The 15,570-nt window shown below is 43.6% G+C and overlaps 1 protein-coding gene across 1 annotated transcript in view; it reads right to left on the reverse strand.

Annotated features, from left to right (window-relative positions):
* Nucleotides 1-15,218, reverse strand: part of LOC309382618 (metabotropic glutamate receptor 6-like) — a 43,042-nt gene extending 27,824 nt beyond the window's left edge. The window contains exons 1-2 of the mRNA XM_081934323.1: nucleotides 15,106-15,218; nucleotides 312-847 (exon numbers count right to left, since the gene is read on the reverse strand). Coding sequence (XP_081790449.1) covers nucleotides 312-806 — 495 coding nt within the window. The 5' untranslated portion in view covers nucleotides 807-847; nucleotides 15,106-15,218. The remainder of the gene's footprint in view (nucleotides 1-311; nucleotides 848-15,105) is intronic.
* Between the last annotated feature and the right edge of the window lie 352 nt (nucleotides 15,219-15,570).

Consider the following 15,570-nt stretch of genomic DNA (forward strand, 5'->3'; position numbering starts at 1 on the left):
GCTCCGCTTACCCAGCTCTTTCCATCTTTATTGATGAAAATATTTATTTTTCCTACAAAAATTTTTTTCTGTGTTTTGAATTTTACACTTCATTTTTTCCCCTATAGAACCACAGTTGAGTGTCCTGCAGTATCCTCCCCCCCAACAGGCACTGGCTTTGCAAATGCACTCTTTAAGGAAGAGCGCCATCTAAAATACCAACTCCTGAGATAGGAATCCAGATCTTCCCTAGGAAGGTATAGCTGCTATCACCCTCTTTGCTGTTCAACCTCCTTCCCCCAAGCGATGTGAAAGGACTGTCTTCTACTTACAGCAAAGAGGCGAAGGACGTTGGCCACCATAATAGAGACAGAGCTGGCAGAGGCCCCAATGACAGCCACCACACGCTCTGGTTTGGCAATGATGGGTGGCTCCCCATTGGAGCAGCGCACATCGGAAGTGTCCTTCTGAATCAGTGCCTGGACAAAAGTCAATGATTGTTCCAAGGCGTAGGTGTCACGAGAGCAGGTATCCAGGATACGGGCCCCCAAAGTTATGTTGGGAAGCAGATCAGGGTCACTGTTGATCTGATCCAGAGCGTAAAGCATGGCCTCCATCCGATGGATCCCCTTTTCTTTCTTCACCTCCCCACAAGGTACTCCAGCTGGGCCACGGGAATGCACAGGGAACAGGCCTCCGAGAGTGATGTCGCCTTCTATCTTGATTGAATGTGGCTGGGTGGCTGCTTGGCTATGTACCCAGCTCGGGCCAGATCCTAAGGCCCACAGTGACCAGAACCAAAAGAGAGGGAAGTTAGTAGACTCCATGATGGCTTGCTGTCTTTTTGTGATCTTGGGATGGCTACAGCCTACAAACAGAAGAAGGCAAACATACAAAGGAGCTGGGTTCAACTCTTATTCCAGCACCCACTAAGATTTGCTATTCTGAGGCAGATTAAAAGTTAAACAGTGTTTTTTCCCCTCCTGGATATTTCATTTAAAATCGTTGACAGACACATGCCCAGGAAAGGTTTTCTGTTTAGAATGAGGATATACAAAAGTTCTTCCTTTAGAAGCACTTATGGACTACTCCACTGTTTTTTGGAAATGTAGTTGTGTACAAGCCAAAGTAATATATAAATAAATCAAAATCCATGTGTGAACAAGGCTTTGTTCAAAAACTGACACTCAAATAATCCAGCAAAACTCACAGCGCATCAAATTCACTTATAGTTTTGTCTCAGAGCACCTGAACATTTTGCCCTTATCTCCTAAGCCAGGGACGCCGAACCTTTTTGGCACCGAATGCTGAAAAGGGAGCACACTCGCTCATCTGGGCCACGACCAGGAAGAGGAGCTGCCCAAGGGGCGTGCGCGCACTGGGAAATGAACTTCTGGCATGTGCACTGGCCAGGTAGTCTTCCAGTTACTGGCTCACAGGCACGCACAACGATCAGCTGGCCAGCGCACATGTTCATGTTGGAAAACGGAAGATCAGCTCTTCCAGTTTCTGGCACTGCTGTATGCACAAAGTCCAGCTGCATGCATGTGCGCCAGAAACCTGGAAGAGGAACAGGTGACACCGCGCATATCAGGCGACATGGCTCCACGTGCCACTTCGGCCATGCGTGCCATAGGTTTGCCATCACGGTCCTAGGCCATAGCAAGCCAGAAGTCCAGGTAGAATTTGATCATGATGGAATCGCTCCCTTGCTCAGCTGTAACCCCTGGACTCCCAATTTTTCTTTGCCAAAAATCGGTTTCTGTCATTTGTTCCCCTTTAGACAGTGCAAACAATGTGAAAACAATACAGTTGGCCAATTTTGCTTGGTTTAATTGCATTTCCTGAGCTGGGGAAAAAAATAATTCCCTTGTGCTGGAGTTCTCACTATGATAAGCTTCCCTAAGGGGACCCTAGGAACTGTGAGGAGCTCTAGGATCTGGTTCAGGACTTCTGGCTATTGGAAAACAGAGCTGTTGATTAGCTTCTCCTGACATTGGAGGCAGTGATAAATCCCAAAGCATTTCCCCCTAAGAATAGAACTGCCACAATAAATCTAAAATTTGCTTTCCTTTTAGACCTCAAAATTCTTCTGCAGCTTCTGCACTCAGCTCATAATACCTCTTGCTTTATTCACCTGCTAGGGATGGTTGGTTTACCTTTTGAGGAGCGGTGACCATGTTTTGGTGACTAAAAAACCCCCATTGTTGTGCAAGGCCAGTAACACGTCACAACCATATGAGGTTTTTCTGTTCATCCTGGGTTTACTGGACAGTTTTGTTTGAAAATATAATATAAATATTTATAGTGCTTTTTTTAAAAAAAAAATATATGGCTGTTTAAAATAAATTTAAACATTATTAAAGTGAATAAATGCATTTAGTTGTTTGCAATGGTGGTTTTCAGCATTTGCAATGAAGTGGGAGGTTTTTAACATTTGTTGAATGCCCGACATTTATTCAACTGCAACCATCAGCTCAAATGCTATCCTTTTTCTCCCTTATTTATTCTTTCCCATTGGCCACATTATCGTCACACCCATCGCATTGGGTATAATGATAATGTGATAGAATAGAATAGAATATTTATTTCTAAGCCGCACCCTCTCCCGAAGGACTCGTGATGACAATTATTATAGGAAACCTCCCCCCCCCCCATTCTGCAGCTTCACTTTGCCCAGTGATAGGACCAGCTTTGGATTGAGAGTTCTGGTGGAGGCATGATGGAAATTGCATCCAGATACATCAATGGCACCTTGAAGAACACCGTGCCATGGGGATCTCTGTCATAGCCATATCTCCTAATTGTCAGGGACTCTCAAACTGTAGGATGTGTGTGGTGTGTGTGTGTGTGAGAGAGAGAGAGGGGGGGATCATTTAAACATGATCAGGTTTCTCTAGGGTCTAGGCAAAGCTTAAAGACAACCAACATGAGCTAAAGAAGCTTCTAGGATAAGAAGTGAAAGTTTAAAGGTAGAGGGAAAGTGAAGCCTCTGGAGCCATTTAAAGAAAAAAAACTCATGCTAGGGTCTGAACTGAGGCACAGAAGAGCATTTCTCTCAGCATAGAAGAGTTTTCCCTTATCTGCTTGCCTATCCAGCCACCCTTTTATCCAACCAATCTCTTTTTTTCCTCCCTTTCTGCTGATCTGATCTTTCCTTGGACTCAGTTTGCCCAAGATGGCTAAAAACCACAATTAAAACAACAGCCTAACCATTTCAATAACAGCTGCAAAGCAACCATCCCATAGGGGAGGGAGAAAATGTAAATATAATAACCATAAAAATAATGTAATCACCAGTGGACTTAAACCTTCTTTAAAAAGAAACGTTGGTATTTTGCACAAGGCTATTTGAGGAGTTCCATTCCTTTCCTTTCCTGTCCTGTCCCGTCCTTTCCTTTTTTCTTCCCCCATTCCTTTCAGTTCTTTCTGTTTTTGATGGTCCACCGGCATACATTTCATTTCATTCATTTTATGAATACATTTACATTATGCATATTTAAACATTTGTAATCTTCATCGTAAACGGCCATGAAGGAAGGCTTTCATTATAACCTGGAGAATCACCCAGTTCAAAAAATAAAGCTGTTTTTTGCACTCATACAATTAACCTCATTAATACTGCCTCCGTAGACTAAGGATTCACCTGTTGAGATGTTTGTATTATAATAAGGATTTTTTCCTCTTTTTGTTTAAAATCTCTACACTCTTACGATATGTATAATATTGGGTTAATATACCAATCATCATGGAAGAAATTGTGTTGAGAAGCAACCTGTCAAATGAGCTACGGATTCTTGCCTTCTCCTTTTACGCAGCCACATGGACACCGGGGAATAAGAATGGTTGCTTGCCCATGTCAGGCATGTGTCAAATTGGGGAGTTAGGGCCAGGAGTTTTGAACACAAACATCAGCTGGGAGCAAGAGCGAGAGAGAGAGAAAGCAAGAAAGCTTTCGGAGATATGGTCTAGAACCCTCCAGATAGCTGCTAGGCTAGACATCTCAATGCAGCCGAGGGACTTTGAGTTGGAGAAGGCTGTGATATCTGAATGGTGACTCATTTTCTGAAAGTGAGGATGTTGAAACAGTGAGGGAGGGTAGGGAGGAGAGGCTTGGGCTGATCATGCAGAAATATGTGTGAGTGAATGTCAAGCAAAGAAAATGAAGCTTCCTTCCTTCCCCCCTTCTGATTGTGTGATTGGGCTGGTGCAGATCGCTTGAGGGAGACAGGCAGCTTAGAAATATCAAATAGAAATAAATAAATAAATAAATACATTTTACTAAGCCACATTCAGGGACCAACAGGATATCAGCGTTCAAGAAAGCATGACAAGGCGGGGATGAGAGAAATTACAGGTAGTCCTCGTCTTACAACAGTTCATTTAATGATTGTTCAAAGTGACAACGGCACTGAAAAAAGTGACTTATGACCACTTTTCAGACTTACAACTGCTGCAGCATCCCCATGGTCACATGATCAAAAGTCAGACACTTGATAACTGACTCATATTTATGACGATTGCAGTGTTCCAGGGCCATGCGGTTCTCTTTTGCGACCTTCTGACAAGCAAAGTCAACGGGGAAGTCATTCACTTAAGAACTATGGTACTAACTTAACAATGGTGGCAAGAAAAGTTGTAAAATGGGACAAAACTCACTTAACAACTGTCTCGCTTAGCAAGAGAAACTTTGAGCTCAATTGTGGTAGTAAGTCAAGGACTACCTGTAATGTGGTTTGGTTTAAAAACATATTTTTAAAATATGCATTTGGAGATGCATGAATTTCAGAGGATGGATGGATGGATGTTCTACACAAAATGCACATTGTAATGAAAATATTGCACACAAAAACATCCTAACTAAGGGAAACTATACGAATTGTTCTAGATTGCAGGCAAGAAGAAATAGGCATATGCAGCTCAGTCAGTGGAAACTTCAAAGAAAATTTCTGAGAGAAAACAAAACTAATGGATGCATCTTTCTCTGTGTGAAGTCCCTCTAAACAAAGTCAGACTCTTTTGGAGCAGAGCTAAATAGTGAAAAAACAAAAGAAGCCTGAAGTGTAGAGGCACAAGGAGGGAAGAAAATGTCTTGCCTCATCAGTGCTTTTGTGCTATAAAATCACATTCCGTTTATGGCACCAGGTTCACAAGATCTCTCTGGGAAAGTGTTATTCTTCCGCAGACACTCTTTAATTCTGGAGCATTCAAAGGACATGATTTTGGAAAACGTGATGTTTCTCTCAATTCTCTCAGCCTATTCCCTGTTCAAGGAATATTATGCGGATTTCAGTTTTACAACTGCACGGATTGCATATGTTTCTCACGAAACTCCTTCCACATCCTACTACTGAGTAATCATTTTTATTTTATTTCTATGGAGCCTGCACTGGGAGACTTAATGGGGCTCTCTCTCTGTGTGTGAGAGCGATGGTATGCATGCATGGTTTTAGTGATGAACTGCAAAATAATTTTCTTTAGTACAATTCTCTCTGAAAAGAAACCCCCCACATGGTCTTAATCGGAAGTCCATTCTTCCATCTGCTGCTACAGATGGAATAACTTTACACTTTTGGCATTGCAAAGTTATTTAAGGACATTGTGTGCAAAGAGTTAGGATGCAAGACACTGGGGGCACTTCCATACTGGTGTTTTGACTTCCAAATCCTTCAAAAGCAATTTGAAAGAAGCTGTAATCATTTTCCCTGCCACCAACTTCTGAGGCATGGGTCACCAAAACCTGGTCTGTGAACTGGCACCAGATCGTGGCATGCCACAAACTGGGCCGCACAAACAAGCGAAGCCCCATCCGCAGGGGCATGCACCCTCTGGTCCACGGGAAAACCTCTGTCCATGGAACCAGTCCCTGGTGCCCAAAAGATTGGGGGGGCGCTGCTCTAAGAAATAAGAATGGACTGGAATGATCACTTTTCCTCAGGTAAAAACTGTATCAATCTATATTTAGGGACGCGGTGGCTCAGTGGCTAAGATGCTGAGCTTGTCGATCAGAAAGGTTGGCAGTTCGGTGGTTCGAATCCCTAATGCTGCGTAACAGAGTGAGCTCCCGTTACTTGTCCCAGCTTCTGCCAACCTAGCAGTTCGAAAGCATGTAAAAATGCAAGTAGAAAAATAGGGACCACCTTTGGTGAGAAGGTAATAGTGTTCTGTGAGCCTTCGGCGTTTAGTCCTGCCGGCCACATGACCCTGGAGACGTCTTTGGACAGCACTTGCTTTGAAACAGAGATTCCCTAGAGTCGGGAATGACTCGCACATATGTGCGAAGGGAACCTTTACTTTTACCTTTATATTTTTATTAATGTTGATCTGTAACCTCAAAAATATCCATAGGTTCATTCAGGACCAAAATGACAAAGGATTGTAATTCCACTTTATTATGGTTATAAATAGGCTACCTATATACCAGGGGTGAAATTCAGCAGGTTCTGACAGGTTCTGGAGAACCAGTAGTGGAAATTTTGAGTAGTTTGGAGAATTGGCAATACCACCTCTGGCTGGCCTCAGAGCGGGGTGAGAATGGAGATTTTGCAGTATGCTTCCCCTGCCACGCCCACCAAGCCACACCCAAAGAACCAGTAGTAAAAAAAAATTGCATTTCACCACTGCTATATACATATTCTGTGCGCTCAATTGTACATCCTGCAACTCCTCAAAATAGTATTGAAATACTATATTTTGTAAAATAGCAAAACATAACCACAAGGTGTGGTGGTAGTTATCAGTTTGGCTGGCTTCAAAAAACAATCGGGCCAATAAATGGAAGTCATGGGGATCAATGGTTGTTAGGTTTTATGGCATGGGAGTGCCTCTGACGATGGACTTCCTTGTTCCTTCCTTGGTTGCTACTCTGAGGACAGACTGTTGAACTAGGTGGGCGAAGGGTTCAACTTCAATCCAGCAGAGAATGCTTATGTGCTTGCAGTATGTTCTTCTAATGTTCCAAGACACATGTAGATGAAAGGTTGAGCAACTAGCCCTGTGGTGTAGCCAGGACAATCTGAAGCTGAACATGCTCAAAACTGTATAGAGATGAGAGTAGATTTTAGGAGGAGTGCTCCTATTCTACCATATCTTCATATATTTGACAGTGCAGTAGCAGTAGTAGAATCTTTCAAGTTTTGAGGTTCTATAATCTCCCTGGATTTGAAATGGACACCTAACATTAGGTAAAGGTTCCCCTTGTACATATGTGCTAGTCGTTCCCATCTCTAGGGGGCGGTGCTCATCTCCGTTTCAAAGCCAAAGAATCAGCGTTGTCTGAAGACGTCTCCATGGTCATGTGGCCGGCATGACTAAACACCAAAGGTGCACAGAACGATGTTACTTTCCCACCAAAGGTGGTCCCTATTTTTCTACTTGCATTTTTACATGCTTTCAAACTGCTACATTGGCAGAAGCTGGGACAAGTCACGGGAGCTCACTCCGTTATGCGGCGCTAGGGATTCAAACCGCTGAACTGCTGACCTTTCTGAACTGCCGACAAGCTCAGCATCTTAGCCACTGAGCCACCATGTCCCTAACATTAGAGCCATCATTAAAATGGCACAACAAAAGAATGTTCCTCCTACATCAACTTAAGTTCAGACTGTCCCAGGAAGGGTTGATTCTGTTCTACAAAGAATTATTCAATCCGTTATTTGTACTTCTATAACTGTCTGGTTTGGTACAGCAGCTAAACTGGACAGGTACAGACTCCAAAGGAGAGCTAGGATTGCAGAAAGAACAATTGCTACCAACCTGACTTCCATAGAAGACCAATATATTGCATGGGTCAGAAGGAGAGCTGAGAAAATAACTACAGACTGCAACGATAGATCCTGGACATAAACTGTTTCAACCCCTCCCCTCAGGATGCCGCTACAGTTATATATCCAAAACAACTAGACACGGGGACAGTTTTTTCCCTTGTGCCATCATTCTGCTGAACACGTAATTCTCACAGTACTGTCTTATGTCTAAATATATTCACCCATGTTGTATGGCTGTAGTATTATTATACAGTTATTATACTCAGGGGTGCGTTCCAGCTTCTATTACTACCAGTTCGCTAAGGGATGTGCTTCATGCGTGTGCGCGCTTGATGCGCGTTATGTGCACATGTGCAGTAGTAAAAAAAATTGCTCCTGCGCATGCACAGAAGCAAAAAACAAGATGGCGGCGCCTACAGCACCGCTGGTAGAACCGGTTCGGGGGCATGGCCAGCCGAGTTACTTCCTATTGTGCCAAACTGGTCCGAACTGGTAGGAACCCACCTCTGATTATATTACAGTAGTATACTGCTGCACAAATTCCTTGTTTGTTTAAACATGCTTGGTCAATAAAGCTATTCTGTTCTGTTCATCTTCTATATTACCGATTCTTATTGGTATCGTTATTATGATTATTATTACCACCTTGTTGCTTTGCATGTACATTGAGGGCTTCTGCACCAGAGACAAATTCCTTATGTATCTAATCACACTTGGTCAATAAAGCTATTCTGCTCTGCTCTCCTCTGCTCTCCTCTGTTCTTCTTTCATTTCATTTCCACCTCCTTCAGGAGCACAGAAATAGTTTTCATAATGAAGAGATTCAAAATTTCTATTACGTTTTTCTACCATGGCAAAAGCCTCCTTCCTTGTAAGGTCTTTATTATCAATTGGTTAAAGATGGCCATTATACTGCACACTTAACTACAAATTTACATTTTATAACTGGAGAATTTATCCTAAATAACAGAGCAGTGCAGTTTTTCCTATGTATTTTGATCTGGATCACATCTATTATTAATTCTCTGTATAATGTTTCATTATAAATATCATACTTGATTTAACTCTTATTATTTCATTTTTCATTACTATTAATGGACAATCCTCTTTGATTTTAATAACCAACTTGGATTTTAACTACAATCAGCCAATTGCTCTAGGTCTAAAATGACTACAGTCAGCTTGGAATAATTTGGCCTTCCCAAGTTGTATGTATGTATGTATGTATGTATGTATGTATGTATGTATGTATGTATGTATGTATGTATGTATACATATATATATATATATATATATATATATATATATATATATATATATATATATATATATATATATATATATATATATATATATATAATTTGTGTTACAACCCCTGGTATGCCCAAGCTGATAAGGAAGAGAGCCTGTGGCTTAGTGGCAATTACATCGGCATAATATGAAATACAGCCCTGGTTCGATTCCCAGTAAGGGTATGGCTAGCTGATGAGACCTAAATAGGTTGAAATAGATCTATACTAGTCTCCCTTTATTTATTTATCAGCACAAATACAACACACACACACACACACACACACACACACACACACACACACGGATGATAACTCCATCTTCCACATAGCTTTGTTAACCAAAGAAGCCAATTAGCCTTTCCACCTCTGCTTCAGATAGCTTGTCTCTTCTTCAAAAGTAAGCACAATTATAGAACAAACTAAAGTATTGCCAAGTCAAAGTTGATGCAACTGTGTTGTCATTTTCATACCGATACACACTGAATACACTATATTAACACCTGCTGCAAAACTGCCTTTGAACTTGTTCCTGCCACAGCTTCCAGGCAGGAGACTTGTTATTGTCATTATTATTGTTACTTCTGATGAGGAAGAGCTATAGAGCAGTGGTTCTCAACCTTCCTAATGCCGCGACCTTTTAATACAGTTCCTCATGTTGTGGTGACCCCCAACCATAACATTGGTGTCTCTGTTCCTAAGACCAATGAAAATATGTGTTTTCCGATGGTCTTAGGCGACCCCTGTGAAAGGGTCGTTCGACCCCCAAAGGGGTCCCGACCCACAGGTTGAGAACCACTGCTATGGAGGAATGATTTACCAGGCAGGCAGTTCTACCCATGTAAACTTCCCCAGGCCTTTGACATTCAACAAGTTGTCCTAGACTTCCCATCACCTGGGATCAATGCAACCAATGGGACTTCGGGCTGGAGGTAGAAGAAGAGTGCTCTGCTACCTTTGGAAAATATGCAATCGAGGAAGATTGTACTACTAGAGGAAGCCTGTGGTTTAAAAATGTTCCTGGTTCCTTCCTTCAGGTTATATACTTGGATACACACCATAGCTGACTATTCCCTTCTATGTTGTCACACGTTCTATGGCTGACTCTCAGATGGTTCAGCTTCCTTTCTGGCAACTATCCCTCCCTACCATTCTCCAGTGATCCAGCTGACTTGATCCTATAGCTGGAGCCTGCAGAGGACAAGTCTGGAGCTTATCCTGGACATGCTGGGACTCCATCTGGCTCTCCTTTAAAATGCCCATTTGGAGCTTCCACTGCTGATGTCTGCAGTAATTGCCCTCCTGCCCGTCTTTTCAGAATGCAAAGGGATAACAGAATTTTTTTTTAAAAAAGGGGATTCAAGTACACTCAAAGGAGGAATGTTACAGAGATATAATAGGAATCCAAAGCTAAAGGAGAAGATTTTGTTTCTTCTTGCTGCCATAGCTTTTTGCAAGAGTTTAGGAAGGAGGCAATGGAAATGGGACCAGTGTTCAGACAGCTATGACCTAAGCATCCAATGTAAGGATGGTGGGATTATGAGGGTGTTTGCTTCAAACAACAAGATGTTTTGTGCTGGTTTGGATTCTCAAGAACCACCTATCTCTTATCTCTAAGGCTAACTAACAATTAGACGTTTAATTTTGCTTGTGTTTTTTTTTTTAAAGAAGATTGGATTTTGTATACGAAAAATATAGATGAGGGTTGAAACAGGCATCAAGCATAGTCTTCTCTATTGCTATCTTTCTCCTGCCAATCAATTTGATTACAACCTCAGATCAGGATCAAAGAGTAATTACTTTGCTTCAAATGATAAATGACAAGAGATATACAAGTTTCGTGAAATCACACACACAAAAAAATCCAAGTACAGTACTTTAATATACCATCTTAATTTCTCCCTTCCTTCCCTTCCTCTTGCTTCTATGCAACAGTTCTGTATCTGCCAGACTGCCAGACAGAATTTTGCCACTTGCCGTGTGATTTGGTTGGCAAGCCAATAGCTTACATACAAATTATCCAGAACGCCAGGATATTTTTATCTTAAGGGTGCTCAAATGATAGGAGGTTCATCACAGTACTGGAAGCAGCAGCATCTACCTGACTTTGATTGATTCCCCCCCCCCCCCAAAGCTGAGCATAAGCAAGGTCGCTCCATGGATGAGAGACCACAGGAAGATCACAGGGTTGTAGGCTAGCTTGGGAAGTTTGGAGGATCTTTTGGAAGAAGGGAATGGCAGATTGCATTAACATTGTTGCCCAAGAAGTCCTCAATTAAAAGGTACTCTTTGTGGGGCAGCTCCGTGAAAAGCACACGTCCTAGGTTATAGAGCAGATGGAAGGTATTAGTCAAAGTAGAAGAGATGAAGGTTTGGGCCAGAAGAAATGACTTCAGATGCTTAGGAATGAGGAGCAGGAGCAAAAAAGATAGAAAGGGGGAGAGGAGTTGGAGAAAGAGAAAGTCAAGAATACATTCCTGAGGGTTTTGATGCCGTGAAAATAATTTATTTTTCTCTGCGACCCTGGCCATATGGATAGAATATAGCTGATGAAAGCGCTCAAGTCAAGGCTGCTGTGTACATTGGGCAGTTCAGAAGGGAGGATATCTGATGAGAACAGGCTGGGAGGGCAGAGGTAGATGTCAAGGAGAGGACCCCACCTCCCTTCCAAGGAGGACTAAGAGGAGAAACATCTGGTTATGCAAACAGGATGGATGTGGAGGGACACTGATTTTTCACTGATTATCTCTCTTTTGGCTTATGAGAACCTGCTTTGTACAGAGTCAGACCATGGTCCTAACCGTCTTCCCCAGCTGTTCCCAATCTAGCATCCACCAGACTTCTTGAGATAATAGTAGCACTATACAGCATGATTACTTATAGTTAACTTAGCTTCAGTCTACTCAATTAACTCAATGTTGTTGGTGTGTATGATAGAATCCCATATCGGTGTGTATGATAGAATCCCATATTAATTAGCTGAACCGAGTCCACACAACACGGTAAAGCTAAAATGTGACTGGTGAGTTTCCTAGTACAAGGTCCTATGTAGGGATGCACACAAATTCATTGACTTAGGAATAGAATCTTCTGGAGAACTTCAGAATTCCATTTCCCTCTGCACCAGGCTGAATTTCCTCCCACACTTTGTTGTTAGGGAGATTCAGCTGTTTGCAAAAGTAAATCTTTCAAATGGAAAGTGGTTCACAACTTTTCTGGGGGCGCCAGTTCTGAAATAGGTTTGTTTCCTTTAGAGTATTGTGTGTGAAACACCTCAACCTGCTTCTAATTAGGAGGATTAACTTCTGGAAACCACTCCTCCCCCCCCCATTAATCAGATGGTTAAAAGTGGCATTGGGAAGTTTATACCATCAAGCTTGCAAGATTTTGTTAATGTAACCTTATTTTCATGTAGCCTTACTATCAAGTAGTCTCAAACATGCTTTTTTAAAGGGGCAACTGGGCTGTTTTTTCCTTGAGGAGGAAGAACAACATGTTTAATTTCTCAACCAAGAAACTTCATCGGTTGTGATTGTGTGTATGTGTGTGTGTATGTGTGTGTAGGGATGGAGGATAGGTAGTGACAGTTGAGACTGGGTGGTGGGGGGATAGTACCCAATATTTTGACCAGATATGGTCAAGTAAAATAGATTTAGCTCATCTTGTCACATTTCCTATCTGGTTTACCAGGATTGGTTGACAGATAAAGAATGATCTAGACTTTTCTGGAATGTTCTAACATTCTGGAATGTTCTAGTAATCTCCACATCTCTAATGCTTTGCAATGCAATCTGAAGCCTGCACGGTCTGGGAGTAATAATCCTAACATGTAAGAATAGAACCAAGTCAGGAGGGCTAGTCTAGGTTGATTAAAAGAAGGGTTTTGGTTTTTTTTAAGAGGGAGGGCATTACTGGAAGAAGCCAAGAATTGAACTGGGACCTGCTTCATGCAGAACGCTGAACGACCTATGGTGCTTCCTTTCTTACTGCTTCCTATTCTGACTGTCTGCTGGCCTGGAATTTTGTTTTGTTGATTCGAAGTTGAAATGGTAATATGTTTTTTCCCCCCTCTGGCATGTTGAAGCTTTTATGTGCAAAATCTCTATGAATTTCTGAGTCTCTATCAGTGTTCATCATCCACAAAAGAAAAAGTCATGAGCTGATTACTAGAAAGTGACTGAGGTTGTAAAAAGTCTGGCTGATAGAATAAGGTTGAATTCAGATGACAACTGATGGCATGGAAGTAAAAATATCAAAACTACACAGAAAATATATTATCTGTTTTCTCAGGTTTGAGCAATATAGTGCCTATAGGAGTCAATATGTCCAAATTATCCTTTTTCTTAGCTCTTGCTATCCTCTTCTTCCTCTCCCTCCTCCTCTCCCTCCTCTTCCTCTCCCTTCCTCCTCCTCCTCTTCTCTTCCTCCTCCTCTCCTCCTACCATCATTCCATCTTCACCTTTGTTTCAAGAATACCACTGGGCTTCATATATAAGTTTTGCTAGAAAATCAAACGAATAAGTCACTGTAATCAAATGGCTCATTTAGAAATTTGCCAACTTGTCTGCCCCCCAAAGAATCAAAACTAGGGTAGAAGAGTGCATCCTGTGGTGCTAGAGGGGATGGGGGGAGGGAGCATATTAACTTGCTTTCTGATATGTAGGTGTTTTAGGATTGCCCCACTGGAACCATTTTCTAAGAACTAATAATTCCTAACGTGCCCAGCACTATCCCCCAGTTGCTTATCCTGACGTGCTCCCCAGTATTCCCCAGTTGCTTATCCCTGTTACAATTCCTCAGCCTTGAGATGTGTGTTACCTAGAGATCGTCTAGGTAAGGAGGAGGTTGAAAGACAGCCAGGTCACACTCTGAGAACTACTTGGGTCCCTGTGAAAAGTCATTTTCACTGCTAGATTTCAAGGAACATTTGCAAACTATATTCATGTCCTCCTAGGAAAAGCAAAGCTCACAGGCTGAGGTCTTGTTAACCTATCGAGTTCTTTAACCTTGGTCAAAACGGCCTCAGGCTTAGATAATGAAAACATTCCTGGGTGGCCAGCACAGAGATAATAACCATCTTCCTATGGAGACGGAGCTCCCCTCTTGATTTCTTCCAATCACATAACATTAGTTTCTAAAGAGGTCGCCCTTTTCTAGCTAATGGGCTCGCTCAGCTTCGCCAACCCGATCCAGATGTTCAGGAAAAACGAATGTTCCTTCCCTGGTACCAACTTGTCCATTTGGGACCCGCAACGGGTGCCTTTATAGCAAGGGACCTTACCCCCCCCCCCCAGCTTACCCATCTGCAAAATGGGCCAACGGTTTCCCCTCTGCATTCCTCTTTGCCCCTACAACATCAGACAAAGACCAACTGGGAGGGGGACTCGCATCTGGCGGTCCCTTGTGGAGAGCCGGGCGTTGGCTCCGAAGGGTTGGATGGATCCAATCTTGGGGAAAGGCGGACAAAGGCATTTCTTCTCCCAGGAACGCTTCCCGGGAATGTGTGCAAGAGAGGAAGCCAGGAGCACCGGCAGACTGGGCTGCTCTTCACAGGACAGACCGGGCTGTTTCCCTTCGTCCCATCCCATCAGCGCCTCTGCGGGGACCCCAACCTCGCCCCACAGACCCGCCTCCCCGCCGGCCGCTTCTTCTTAAGGGGAGCCTTATAAAAACCTAGGGCTGGGCTAGGCTTGAGGGAGGAGGGTCAGGCGCGTCCACTTTTGCGGGCTCTGCTTTCGCCTCTCAGACTTAGCCTGGGAAGCAAAAGAACCGAGGATGCCCCTGAACGACAAGTAGGGAAAAAACCCGCTTCTCTTCTCCCGCGGGTTCTCTTCCAAGTGCGTCGGGACTGCGGGGCCCTTCCGATCCGGTTGGAAGCCAAGTTATATGCCCGTTGCGAGCATCTTCTCCTCCACCTCCGCCCATGAGCTCAGGTTCAACTTGCCTCCTTCCTCTGCTTTCCCCTTAGTAGTAAGTCCGCGGGGAGTAGTAAGCCCTCTGCAGATGCTCGGGGCAACTCTTCTCTCCTTCTTTGCCAGGAATAACCGCCCCCGCCTTCTTCCCCCTCTTACCTGACGCCGGGGACTCCTGCTGCCGCTGCCGAAGGCTCCCCTGGGGATCCCTGGGACTCGGGGGTCTCTCCGCCCGGCATCTCCGCCTGCTCCGGGAGAGGAGGCGACCGGGAGGACGGTTCGGCGGGCGCCCGAGGGAATTAGAGATGGCAGCGAAGGGACGGACAAGGAAATCCGCTCGGAAAATCCTCGCGTTTTAATGCACCCGGCTTTGGAGAGGATTGGAGTGCAAATGGGAGGGGGAGGGAGGATAGAGACCCTTCTCCCGCCAGCTATGCATTAAGGACGAGAGAGGGAGGGGGGAGGGAGAACGCGAGAGAAAGAGGAATGCTGCTCTTTTTCTTTCCCTTTAGCCTTTTCCAGTTGCCACCTCTCCCTCGCCATCCTCCCTCCCGCCCTAATCTCCGTCTCTCTCTCTCTCTACATCCTCTCCCCCACTTTTCCTTCCTATGGTCGCCCCAAAGA

This window comes from Natrix helvetica (genome assembly GCF_964273705.1).
Source record: "Natrix helvetica genome assembly, chromosome: 1".
Taxonomy (NCBI): Eukaryota; Metazoa; Chordata; class Lepidosauria; order Squamata; family Natricidae; genus Natrix; species Natrix helvetica.